This window comes from Camelus bactrianus, chromosome 20 (assembly GCF_048773025.1).
Source record: "Camelus bactrianus isolate YW-2024 breed Bactrian camel chromosome 20, ASM4877302v1, whole genome shotgun sequence".
In the NCBI taxonomy this organism is placed as follows: domain Eukaryota; kingdom Metazoa; phylum Chordata; class Mammalia; order Artiodactyla; family Camelidae; genus Camelus; species Camelus bactrianus.
This window is the reverse complement of record NC_133558.1, coordinates 6,802,080-6,815,217: the sequence shown is the minus strand read 5'-3', so window position 1 is coordinate 6,815,217 and position 13,138 is coordinate 6,802,080. Positions and strand designations below refer to the sequence as shown.

The window sequence follows — 13,138 nt, the reverse complement described above, 5'->3', positions numbered from 1 at the left end:
ACAGGGCAGCAGTCTGGGGGAGGAGGCGGCTACCATTTATAGGGGGAAGTGATGTCAGGGTGGCTCATCAGTTCCCAGAGAAACCAGCAGCTGGAGCAGGAAGCAAGCACTAGAAAGTTACTGATTAAGCCCTATAATGAAGAGGACTGGATAGTCACGTGAGTGAAGCAGGGGCTGTACAGAGAACAAGAGAACAGCCATCTTGAATGGCCTGACCATACACATAGATAGAGTTTCTTTACACAAAGGCAGAGTATGTGGTTTCCAGGGGCTGTTTCTATTATTATTATTGGCCTAAAAACGCAAATATTCTGAAGAAAAGCAGATTGATTTAAAGTCACAATAAATTATAAGTGAGTAATCCATAAAAGAGAACAAATGATAAAAGGAAGATAATTTTTATAAAAGCATGTTGATGGCATATTAAAATACTTTTATTGGTAAATAAGTGGGAATTCATGTTACATCTGGTCAGAATGTTAAGGTACTACCCCAGTCCTGTGTTTACAGACGCAGAACCACTTCCTTTTTCTGTTTAATGAAATAATTGGTGGGGGAAGAAAAATGCTCTGGCAGTTGCCCTCTCCTTAGTTTCTTTATTGTAGTGACAAGAAAAGCTATAAAATAATATTTTAAGAAAAAGATAACATATTGGTGACTTTTTAGATCTCTTTTTGGCCCTGTCAGTTGATATGTGTTTTTAGATAATAAACGTAAAATAACGATTATCAGGCTAAATGGCAGGGGGAATACAGGGATAATTCAAAATTTAAGAGTTTCACGTGTTAACCTGTTGTGCATTTGCAGGGTCTACATGACAAAGTGGTACAATTCCTGCAAGCAAACAGCACAATGCCTAAAGGCTGGCAGTCAAATCTCCCCCTACTGTTGTTAGAAGAACAGACTAAAGCTCTCCCTAAGTAGATAATGGACTTGTGTTCTCAAACTGTGGTCCATGGACCACCTGCTTGCATCAGCATCATTTGTGATGCTTGTTAGAATTTTGTATTCGTGGTCTACACCTGTGATCACCTTGATGCGTCCCAGTTCTCTGTAGTTGATGAAATCATCAGGTGCAATGCATACACAATAATGTCTGAGAATATCTACATTGAGAATTCATATTCTACTACCCCAGGTTAATGACACACTGAAATTGAGTGTCCGGACTGACCCCTACCTCTAAAACACCACATCCCGCAAACCAGCATGAGCAAGGGCCATTCTTCCTTTAATGTGTGCTTGAAAGCCACGGAGCCAACTAAGAGAAGGACCTCTGCAGCTCCTCTCCTCCCCCAGCTCCTGCGGTCGTCGCAGCCTCCGGGCCGGCGGACAGAGGCAGGTGATGGGTGGGTCCTCGTCGAGGCTCTGCGAACGTGGGGCTGCTGAGCGCGGCCGGTGCCGGCTGGGCCTGCAAATCGCCGCCCTCCCGGTAGGGGGCGCCGCGGCCGCGCGGGAGAAGCCGGGCGCCCGGGAGGGAGCGCGCGAGGCCACCCGGGGCCGCGGCCTCGCCTGCCCGCCCCTCCCCAGCCGCCCTGCTCGCGCCGCGGCCGGCGAGGCCCCGGCGAGGGGAGGGGGCGTGGAGCGGCGGGCGCCCGAAACGGCCCTGCGGCTGGGAGCGCCGCGCGGGAGCGGCGCGAGCCCGAGGGGGCGGGGAGGCGCGGGCGGCGGGCGTGCGCGCGCCGGGCGTGGGTGTGGGTGGGGGTAAGAGGAGCGGGCGCGGCGGGCGCGCGGGGCAGAGGGACGCCGGCTACCCTGGACAGCGCATCGCCGCCCGCCGGCGTCGCCGCGGATCATGGTGAGTGCCGGCCGCGCGCCGTCTCCGCCGCTCGCTCTTTCTTTCTTTCTCTCGGCGACCGACGCGCGGGGCGGCAGGGGCCGAGCGGGAGGCTGCGCGGGATCCGCGGGTTCGACCACTGGAACCCGTCGCTGACGGCGGGCCGGGCCGGGCCGGGCCGCGCGGGCCTGGGGAGAGGGCGCTGAACGTTTGGGCGGGGGCCGCGCGGGCCGGGCCGAGTCCCCGGGCCCCCGGTGTCGGGCACTCGGTCCGGGCCCGCCGTCCCGCTCGAGGCGCCCGCTCGCGTCCAGCCCCCTGTTGCATGCACCGGGCCGGCAGCGCCGGGATGCCCGGCAACCGCTCGCTCCTCCCGCGGCGGCCATGCCCGCCCGCAGCCGCGTTCCCCGCACCGGCTCCCACCCGCCGCCCCCCGCTCCCGGCGCGGGGAACGGCGCTTCCCTCGCGCGGGACCCACCCTGCCTCGGGAAATTCTGGCTTTGGGGCTCTAACGGTTGAATGCCTTCCTCTCCTCCAGCACGGCGCCCGCAGCCCCGGGGGTGTGTCTGGGTGCCGGCCCGCGCCTCCCTGCGTTTGCACGGTGGTGCCGAGGGGTGGGTTTCCATCTGTGGACCGGGATGGAGGGGCCTCTTCCCTTCCAACAACTGCGCTCTCTCCCAGTTTGCGACTCCGAATTCATAGCGCTGTCTGCTGGGCGTTAAGCTCTGTTCCTGGAGAGAGAGCGCGGTGTGTGAGTGTCCCATGGACTGCCTGAGAGTGTTGGAAGCAGAGTCTGGGTGTGTGACTATAAAGAAAGAAAGTGTGCTAAACTCAAAGGACCAGCTAGTCCCCGGCAAAATGTGAAGACTTCCTTGTCCTCAGTGGTTCATACTCTCTGCCTTTCTCCTCCCTCGCAAAGGGTTTCCTCTCCACTTAAGGGCTTGTTAAAATATGCAAATCTCCTGTCTTTTCCCCACTCCAGCTGGCACCTATCAGCCCTAGCTTTTGCCCCCTCTACGCTTTCAGGCACAAACTATCTGATTACCTGTGAAGCCTTCCCTGGCCACTCTTCGTCTTTCCCACCCCACCCACCACAGTTCATATTGCCCTTGTCTGCCTAATTTTTTTTTCCCCTCTTCAGCATCTATTATTTAATATAGTATCTGGTTTATTGAATTTATTGAATGTGCTAGCCGCCAGAATATAAGTTTCAGTAGGGCAGAGATTTTTGTCATTTTGTCCACTGCTGTATTTCTAGTACCTCCAACAGTGCTTGGCACATAGAAGGTGCTCAGTAAATTAAAAAAAAAATAACCCAATAAAGCAGCATATGATGCTAATGGACAAATGAGAAACAGCAGTGCAGCTGCAGGATTGTTCATCCAATCGACAATGGTAATGATGAGAATCTCAAGTGAAGATGAGAGGAGAGATGCTCTTGGACCGGAGGGACTCCGTTTGGTGGTGCTCAGTGACGAGTATAGGTGGCATCTCTGATGCCTGAGTCTGTCACTTCATGCCCTTGACAGCCTGGCAGCTGGGTGGACAAAGCATCGTTAGGGCTAACTGGCTGTGTCATTCAAGGCCTGAACTTCTGTTCCAAATTATTATGAACTGGAACGAGTAAGGGAACAAGTCCAAGAATATCTTTTTTTTTTTTTTTTTTTTTTTTTTTTTTTTTTTAGTTGAGGTGTAATTGATCCCTTCAAAACATTTAAATCACAGTTTGGGAGGTTCTGGGGCTTTCATAAGTCTAAAAGAGTTTAAGATGTGTTAAGTGGATCACATGGTATATCTAGTTATATTCAGAAAGCAGGGCCCTGCTGCTCAGGGTTGTGCCGGGTCACCTCCCTTGGACAATCAGCTGTGTACCCTCTTCACTCGTCCAGTTTGGGTTTTAGTAGATGTTGACTGGAGGCAGGAAGTCGCACTGGATGCTCTTATTTGAGCGCAGCATGGTGAGAGTATGTCAGCATTAGTAGTTCAGCATAATGCTAAGGTTACAAATGTGTATATTTGTATTTTTTTCTTAATCGAACTAGGACATCGACTGGACAATGAACCATTGTAATAAATTGTTAAATTTTAAGTGGTTATATTGAAACTAACAATTTAATAATTGCAGAGTGTGCATAGTTTTGGTGTTGATGTGACAACTTGGGAGTCAGTCATAGGATTGAATCCTGGCATCAACATTTCACTGTGACCTTGGGCAGATTAACTTCTTTAGGCCTCAGTTTTTTCTTCTGTAAAAGAAGATGGTAATGTTAATTCATAAGGTTTGGAGGAACAAATAAGATAACACAATGTGGCTGGCTTAGTGCTTCGAGTGTTCAGAAAATATTAACTATTATAATGACTTGGGTTCTTCTTTCTCTCGTATGTTTGCAGTGGAGACACCTCTAAATGCTGTCTGTGATCCCCCTCAATTCTCTTCCCTTCTGTGATCCTAAAATTATCTACTACTGCTCTATATTAGCACTCTCCAGGAGACATACAATGCCAGCCACGTATGTAATTGTTAATTTTCTAGTAGTCACCTTAAAAGTAAAAAGAGATGGGTGATGTTATTTTTATGTATTTTATTTAACCCACTCCCCACAAATAATACTTCAACATCTAGTCAGTGTAGAAAAAATTAGTGAGACACTAAACTTTTTTCCCCTATGAAGTCTTCACAATCTGATGTGTGTTTCCTGCTATGGCACATTCAGCTCCTGCTGGCCGGTTTCCCCACAGCCACGTGTGGTTCGAGGCTACTGTATTAGACAAAACAGCCCCAGGCGTATGATACCCATCTTCCAAATGCACCTCTTCTCTGCTCAAGCCTTTCCACTGGTGAGAACCTCAGTGCCACCTTAAACCTGGCATCACCAAAAGAAAGCTGCTCACCTTTCAGACAACGTCTCTCTGTTCCCTTTTGCTGTTAGTAATTCCACCAGCTCTCAAGTCTACTGTGTCTGAAATCTGATTCTTTTTTCTTTTTGTTGTTTATTATGTAATATCCTCATATTTTTACTTGAAAATACCTTTAAATCTCTTCTCCTTTCCAGCCCCCTTTCCACTATGCTTGCCTTTTCTGCAGGTTTCTTCTTTTGTTGTCTCTTTGTTTTTAACTTTTTTTTACCTGAAACTTCTTATTTCGTCATCGTTTTCACTTAGGAGCTTAGTGCCTGGGGCTCTGGTCCTAGTATGTTTGAGAGGTCTGGCTCCCCCTCCCCCTTCCTCCTGCCTCCCTACAGCCTCTCCCCCTCTCAGTCATCGGCTCCACATTCTCTCCATTTTATCAGCTCTCTCCTCTTTTACCAGCTTTTTTTCATGCTCAGTCATAAATGCTTTCTATTTTATAGCTTATTTCCATGTTTAACAAGCATCCAAAGAAATACACTTACTTTAATAGATAACCTGATGTTAAAATGACCCACCCAAGAAAGGAAGCACATATAAAGCGAGGAGAAAAATAAACCCTGGGAAGAAACATGAAATTATTTCTGAGCTTTATCTACCATTCGAGAAATGTCAGTGGACCTGACTGAGTAATAGAGCAGAAGAATTCTGCACCCCCCACGGCAGAGATGTCACCCTATGTCACTCAGTGCCTTGTAGGAACAGGGCACTTTCCTCTGTGCCTGGTGAACAGAGGCACAGAACGGAACAAGGGCTCTGGACCAAGAGCCAAGAAACCTGGTTTCTCGTCCCGGCTTTATTAGAGCAGCTCTGTTCCCTTGAACAAGTCACTCTGGGACACTGTTACTCATCGGCAAAATGGGTTGCTCTCTTTTTTCACAAGATTGTTTCTTCAGAATCAAAAGGGGCCTTTGCACTGGCTGTTTCCCCTGCCTGGGTCTTTCTCCGAGAGCTGTGTGGCTGTCTTCCTAATGCCTTCGTTTTTTTAAGTGATTTTTTTTTTAAGTGACTTCAGACAACTCTTGTTTGTTTGTTTTGTTTTGCTTTGTTTGTTTTTTTGTGCGTGAGGGGGAGGGGGAGTAATTAGCTTTAATTATTTTTTAACGGAGGTACTAGGGATTGAACCCAGGACCTTGTGCATGCTAAGCACACACTCTACCCCTGAGCTGCAGTCTCCCCCCATGCCTTCTCAGGTAGACCCACTTTACCCGCTCTTGAAAACGGGAACTGCCCTACCATAATCATACTCATCTCCTTATGCTGCTTTTTTTTTTTTTTTAATAACGCTATGACCTAACAAGTTATTCATTTACATAGCACTTGGAACTTTCTAATAATTTACTTATTTATTAAATCATGTGATTTTTATTTGGCCCTTCTGACCTGAATGCAAGCTTCACGGGGGCAGGTTTTTGTCTGCATTGCTCACTAATGTCTCTCCTGCACCGAGGCTAACACCTGACATGCAGTAAATGCTCAGCTGCTGCTGATTAAGTGCAGGCTGGTGCTGCTGGTTCCCAGCGCGCTGCTCTTTTCTCTTCCCGTCCCCTCTCCGATCCACAAAGCATGGATGGGGAAATGAACATTTGCTTCCCAGGCATATCCACAGTATGATTCCTTCAAAGAACAAGCTCTCAGTGCGTTTAAAATTATTTACCACAATTCAGTTTAGACATGTTTCACTAATGGATGCTTCACCAAGGCACATATGCTATGGGACCTGTTAGCAAGTGACAATGTGTGTGTATGCCTACAACTGTATTTACACTTCACAATCATTATATTTGTGGAAGGGACCAGGTTAGGTCATTCTTAAATAATGAAGCCTGTAATTTCATTAGTTCTTATTGAAATCAAAATGTGCATGCGATCTAGAATTTTATTTGCATTTCATGATACAATTTGTAGACCAGGCCAGGTTATGTTGTTTTTATGTAATTAAATCTAAAATACTAAGTTCTTACTGAAATTAAAAATGAATATTTATCTTAATAGATAAACAAAGCTGTGATTTATGAATTTACTGAATAATTATTTTTACTTACATTTGTTGTCTTTTTGGCTTTGAGTTCTCACTTGAATACACGAGTATAGCAATATTTTATATTTATCAGTTAAATGTTTTTTAATGCATTTTTACACACATTATCTCTTTTGAAGCCTCTCAAAAGACTTTAGAGAGAAAAAATCCTGTTTGGCTATATCATCTTTATAGGTAAGAAAACTGAGTTTCAAAGAAGATAAATGATTTACCCAAGATCACATACTAGAGTTAACAAAGCCAGGCATAAACCTTCTGATTCTAAAAATACAACCTTTTCTGCTAATCCCTGTAGCCTTATCCAAGAACCAGTGTAAAGATACTCTTCGCATATAAATATGATGAAAGAATAGCATTTTCTCTCATAACTTTAGATAAGAACGGAAAAATCAGAATGACTTCCCCATGTAGTTTTCTTTCTCAGAATTCTAAGGATAGATGGATAGAGATATAAATGTATTATATATGCACACACAGTTAAGCATATTAAACATATAAAACCTAAAGCTCTGTTTCGTACATACGGAAAACAAGGCACACAAGAGAATGTGTTATTTTAAATGGAGATGATCATGAACAAAATATGTGCATATCAAACTGAATCTACTTACCAGTATAGTAAATAGGGGAACATGCACAAGGAATGTGGTCTCTGGTTTTGAGTGGAATGCCTGCAGTATTAGGACATTGATCAGAGAGACTGATGGTAGCTTTGCACATTTTTGTTTCATAATGAGAGTTCATCATTTGAGTTTGTTTCCAGTACTTAAATAATCTAGAGTATTGGTTTTTCTATGAGGCTTAGCAGAATGTGGTTAATAGAAACTTTGAGCTTAATAGATATTATGGCAACTTGGGAGACCCTTATTTTTTTGACAGGGTCAAAAAGTTTATTGACTACTGTACTGAAGAGTTAGATTAAAAATTAACTCAAGCCTTTAAAGAAGAAATCAGCAGGTGTTCGTAATGCAAGAATCAATCAGGCCATTTTCAGTTTTCCTGAAGGGTTAGCCCCGATCAGCTGACTTTCTTCTCCGCTCTGGGAGGTCTGTGTAGGGGAAGGCATGTGGGAAGAATGAGGATGGCTGTGCTTTGACCTTCTCTGCTCCCGTTCCAGAGGCATTCCTTAAATTGTTACAGGGAAGACCCATTCTCTTGGAGCCAGCAGTTTTTTGATTTTTGGAAATGCAGATTTCATGACTGTTTTAATATCAGCAGTGAAGTTATGCCTAAAAGGGAGGGTGCTTTGGGCTGTCAGAAAAATACTCAGTTGTCAGAATTGCCCTGAGAGGCTGTTTCACATCCCTTTCTCCATAGGCTGGAGAGTTCTTGGTTCTTTGTCTTTTCAAGGAAAGCAGTACCTCCTTTCCTTTGGTCTTTTCTCTGTTCAGACTCCCAAAAAGAAATGGCATTTGTCACAAGTCATTGGGGATTTACTGCCTGAAGTCTGTTTCCAACTCACCAGTGCCAAGCACACTACCTTTACTGTTGTGTAAGCCTGTTTCTTCATTAAACGATGGTGTGGTTATACATCAGCCCCTTGAAGGTCCTGCCAGTGTCACTAAGATGCTGCTGTGTGCCTTTTGTAACTTAGGTTAACTATACCATAAATCTTTTTCTTTTTACAATTTAAAGAGTAAGTGAAATGTCCCTGTTGTAAGACGTTTCTGAAAAGAACACTGATGTTATTGGTGCTTGCTTAGTGCAAGATAAAACAAGTGTCTGTAAGTCTGAAGTCCATCTTTGGGATTGACTGTTTGCGTTCGTTCTTCCTTTGAAGGAAAGAGAAATGTGCTCTATGCTGAATACCAAGTTCTTTAAAATCAACACCAAGGAGATGTGAAAATACATTGCCTTGGTAAACTTTTGGTTGGATAAGCCCATTGGTTCGTTCATTCAGCATGTGATCAGTAGCAGTGTGCTGTGCACGGTCAATTTAAATAGAAAGTTCCTGCTCCCAGAAATCTGCAGTGCAGGGGGAGAATCTTGTGTCCTCCAGGGCGAGCCTAGAAACGAGTCAGTAGCTGAGCCATCAAGTCACTTAGGCCAGTAAATGTGCTTTGTGTCTGTGTAACATGTTATCCATTAATAAGACAATCTAATAAGGTGACTAGATGATTTATTACCAAAAAAAAAAAAAATCTAAACCCTACAGCTTGAGTAACTTGTGCTGCTTTATCAGGCCCCACTTGTGGTCAGGGCCAGGAGCGGCTGGTGATTGAAGAGCTGAAATCCTCAGGATTGACAAAACTGAGATCAGGACTGTCTTTGAGACACCAGAGTTCTCAGAAGACGAGGCAGTTCAGTGAGAGGAGAAAAAATCAAACCCATTGTCGAGAGCTAGCGTGGGGAGAGGGAGCGTGAACAGAGTGACACAGACGTGTGTAAACTCACGTTCCCAGGCTGGGTGAAGCTGCAATGAACCTGAATCCACGTGAAGGGGCTTCAGAATCTGCACTCTGGGAATCGGGTGCACGTGAACTTGGAATCTTGCTCTAGAAGCTCACAGGAATGAGGGACCAACTTTCCAGCAAAAACGTTTGGTGTATGATCACGAAGGAGTTGGGATCACATTGGATCTTGAGTAAGTTGGATTTTGATATGTAGGGAATAGGAGAAAAGTAGAATTGAGCAGAACATTCATTTAGGGAAATAACTTTGTGAGGAACCAGAGAGAAATAACTCATGCAACATGCATTTGAGAAAAGTCGATACTATGAGCAGCTCGTGGACCAGGCCGTGTCTTTAGAGAACCTCGCAGGGACTGGGTGCTGCATAAAGGTTTGTATTTGTGGAGACTGGGGACCAGCATTATAGGATGATCAAGTCAGATTTCAGAGAGTCCTGAATCTGAAGCTGGGAAGTTTTCTTCTAGGTTTTGTAAGCCAGGTTTTTGAAATGGGAGAGTCAAATGTTGAAAGCATCATTTAGGAAGATTAATCGGTTCTCACAGCTGGGGCTGCGAGAGCCTGGATGAGGAGGTGATAAAGGGGCCCAACTAATGTGTTAGTTCTTCTCACTTGTTTTTGTGTTGTCGACTTGTGAAAACGTAACCTCTTTCACCACACACTCCTGGGTTCAATTCTCTACTCCATTTGTCTCATCTACGAAATACATGTAATAACATGTAGGGAATATTGGGTCAGATAAGATAGTGTATAAAGCCCCTCATAATACACAAACTAGCTGAGAACAGATCCTCAGAACTGGTGCTGCCTCCCGCAGAAACTTGATCATGCTCATCTTTACACACCTAACGTTTTCCTCTATGCCTGGGGTAGACATTTTTGAAACACTAACTTGACTGATCTACATGGATTTACATTTAGAAAATGTTTGTATTCCTGAGATAATGGGTTTTAGTTTTAACATTCAGGACTTTTTCTGGAGAGAATGAAAAAGTGATAAAGACTTAATTCTCTGATTTGGGCTCCTTTACTCTAGGCTGCATGAGGTCTGTTGGTGAAAAATGAAAAGCCGAACTATGTGCTTGTTTCAGAACAGTTTTTCTTACTGAATGGTTCTCAACTGTAGATGCAGTCATAAAACTGAATATTTTGGTAATTGTGTAATGGATTTGAATCACAAGTTTAGAAAATCCTAAGAGTTCCCCATAATCAGATTAAACTTCATCTGTTTGCCCAGCCGCCTGCATCAAATTGCCTGTGTCTTAAGCTTAACTGTTCAGTCTAATGCCTTAACCCCTAGAAAGTTACAAGGAAACGTATCTTCCGTGTTCTGCCTCTCCCACTGGGTCGTCATTACTTCAGTTGCTAAAACCCTAAATAGAGCAGATTTTTGGATTTGTATGTTGTATTGGAAATAATGAGGAAAGAGAATATGTGTGTATATGTATCCTGCTGTTTTTCCTACCTTTCCCCGTCGGTTTGAAAGTAGTGAAACTTGATTAGAAATTTAAGTATATTTGTAAGACCAGAATAAGTGGGCAATGCGGGACTTACTTTTCACCGTCTAGGAGAGGACGATGTCAGAAGAGGCTGAGATTAGGTGGGGAAAGTAGAAGACTCGTTGGGCGTGTCGAGGGCAGCGAGTAGACCAGCCTGGGAGGCTTGAAGCTGTTGCTAAGAGGACTGATCCAGCCAAGGCTGGAGGAGGGCTTTGAACTAAACAGAATGAAGTCTCCAGGTTTCTGGTCAAAGTCCATGATGCTCTCCAGCATAAAACCCTTTCCTACCTGGTAGTTATTTTGTCTTGTATGGCTTGACTCCCTAACAGTTCACTTTCCAAAAAAATTGGATAATTACACCTTCAGTTTGTGAGCAACTTTGGAACTTTCCACAGTGTCCCCCATGGTGATGCTCACAATACCATATGTTTATATAATGCTTTTCAATACAGAACACTTTCACAGCATCTCAATTGTATGTGAGTTAGTTGCTTTTTTTAAAATATTATATTTGTTTACTTATTCATTACCTATCTCCCCCACTGCAGTATAAGGTCTGTAAGGGGAAGAACTTTGGATGTCTTGTTCACCACTGCGATTCCCACACTAGAATGGTGCCAGCGTGTAACAGACCCCGAAGAATACTCCTTGGGTAAATGGGCGGGGGTTTGGTGTAAGAGGAAACTGACTCAGATTGTTTTGTTCAGTCATACAGCTGGTAAATGGGGAACCGGAGACTCAGACCCACTTCATCCAGGCAGGGTCTCTTGTCTCCTACCCCATCACTTGTTTCATTATACCAGTTAGCATTCCTGCTACCCATGGTATTTTCAGCAAGACTGAAAAAACAAACCATAAAAAGTGACAAGCTTGACCATATCAAAATGTTAAATTTTGAAATGACAAGGCACCATAGGCAGAGATTAAAAAAACAAGCAACAGACTAGGAGAAGGTATTTGCCATCTGTATAACAATATAGATTGGTGTATATATGCAAATGACTTCTATAAATCAATGAACAGAAGACAAGCAATCCATCAGAAACATGGATGAGGATTATTAAGTGGCAGCTCATTGCAGAGGAAACCACAGCCCATAAACATTGAAAGATGTGCATAACCACGGTAGTAATAAGAAAATGCAGACTTAAAGCCGCGCTACACCCGTGAGCTTGTCAGAAACTTAAAACGCTGACAGTAGCAAGTGCCATAACTTTTTTAGAGCAATATAGTAAAATTGGAAATTCTCACTTATGAACATAAAGAGATTTGTAGAAAGCATTATTATTTGTAATAGCAAAAAACTGGAAACGACCTAAAATATCCACTCGGAAGGGAATGGATAAGTAACACCTGGTGGAATACTACACAGCAGTTACGGGGGATGAACTAGACCCACGCGTGTCAACATGACTGGGTCGAGCTGCAGAAATCAAGTATGATCATTTATATACACCCTTAATGTACAAAACAATGCTATTTTTGTTTGTGAATACTCGGATATAAAGTGTCTAAACGCATGGACAGGAAGGCTTGACATCAAATTTATTGCAATACTTATATCTGAGGAAGGAAGAAGGGATGGAGGATTAGGGAGATATACCAAGGGAATGACAACCTTATCAATTATATTGTATTTCTCAGTTCCTAGCACCTACTTAGGTATATTCAGTAAATATGAATTTAATTTTGAAAGATTTGAAACAAATGATACAGTTTTAATGTGTGATATATTTATTTTACCCTTCTTTATGCTTTTATTCCTTTGTATTTTTCCCAAGTTAAAAATGGGTTTGGATTTCGGGTCTGCATTAAAGGCCTGATTTGAATAGCACTTCTTGGCCGACTGAGTGCACATCTGAAAGACCTTACAAGGTCAGACTAGGCAGCCGTGCAGTTTTAGAGAACTGAAGGATGAATTGGCGGGCGTGCTTGTCATTCTCAGCGTTAAGTAAAGGAATAAGTCTATTTTCCCCTGTGCGAAGAGAGAGCACAGCTGAATACTGACAACAATAGCAACTAAGCACATGTATTGCGTTCTCAATAGTAAAGATAGTTCCAGGTCCTGTTCTAAGAACCTTGTCTATATTTTCTCTCATCCTCACGGCACACCTGGGAGTTGGGGCCATAATTTCCTTTTTGCAGAAGGGGAAACTGAGGCAGTCCAGGGAAAGAAGCATGCAGGAGTAAAGAAAGCACTTTTACTCAGGCTATACACTATGATGCTCGTGTTTCCTCATAGGAAGGCAGCCGTGAAGGGCTCTGATCCACTGCACGTAGCATCCTCTCCCCTCCTCTCCTCCGACAGCTAATTTACCTGGGGCTGTCTTTGGGAACATTTATCTTGGATATCCCTGGGGTCCTCTTCCAGTGTTAAAACTCAAACTGGAGTTTTGGTACTCTCCTTTATTGCACTACTGCATTTCCTCCTTTAATTTTTAAAAAGATATCTTCAAGATTTTTTTTTAAAAAATTATCCCTGTGGAGTTAAAGAACGGACGTTTCTCCT

At 43.9% G+C, this 13,138-nt stretch overlaps 1 protein-coding gene across 2 annotated transcripts in view; it reads left to right on the top strand.

Moving 5' to 3' along the window:
• The first annotated feature begins 1,689 nt into the window (after positions 1-1,689).
• Positions 1,690-13,138, top strand: part of ELOVL2 (ELOVL fatty acid elongase 2) — a 41,639-nt gene continuing 30,190 nt past the window's right edge. The window contains exon 1 of one of the 2 annotated variants that reach the window (XM_074348100.1): positions 1,690-1,798. In XM_074348100.1, coding sequence (XP_074204201.1) covers positions 1,796-1,798 — 3 coding nt within the window. In that variant the 5' untranslated portion in view covers positions 1,690-1,795. The remainder of the gene's footprint in view (positions 1,799-13,138) is intronic. The other variant, XM_074348099.1, reaches the window with a different exon arrangement.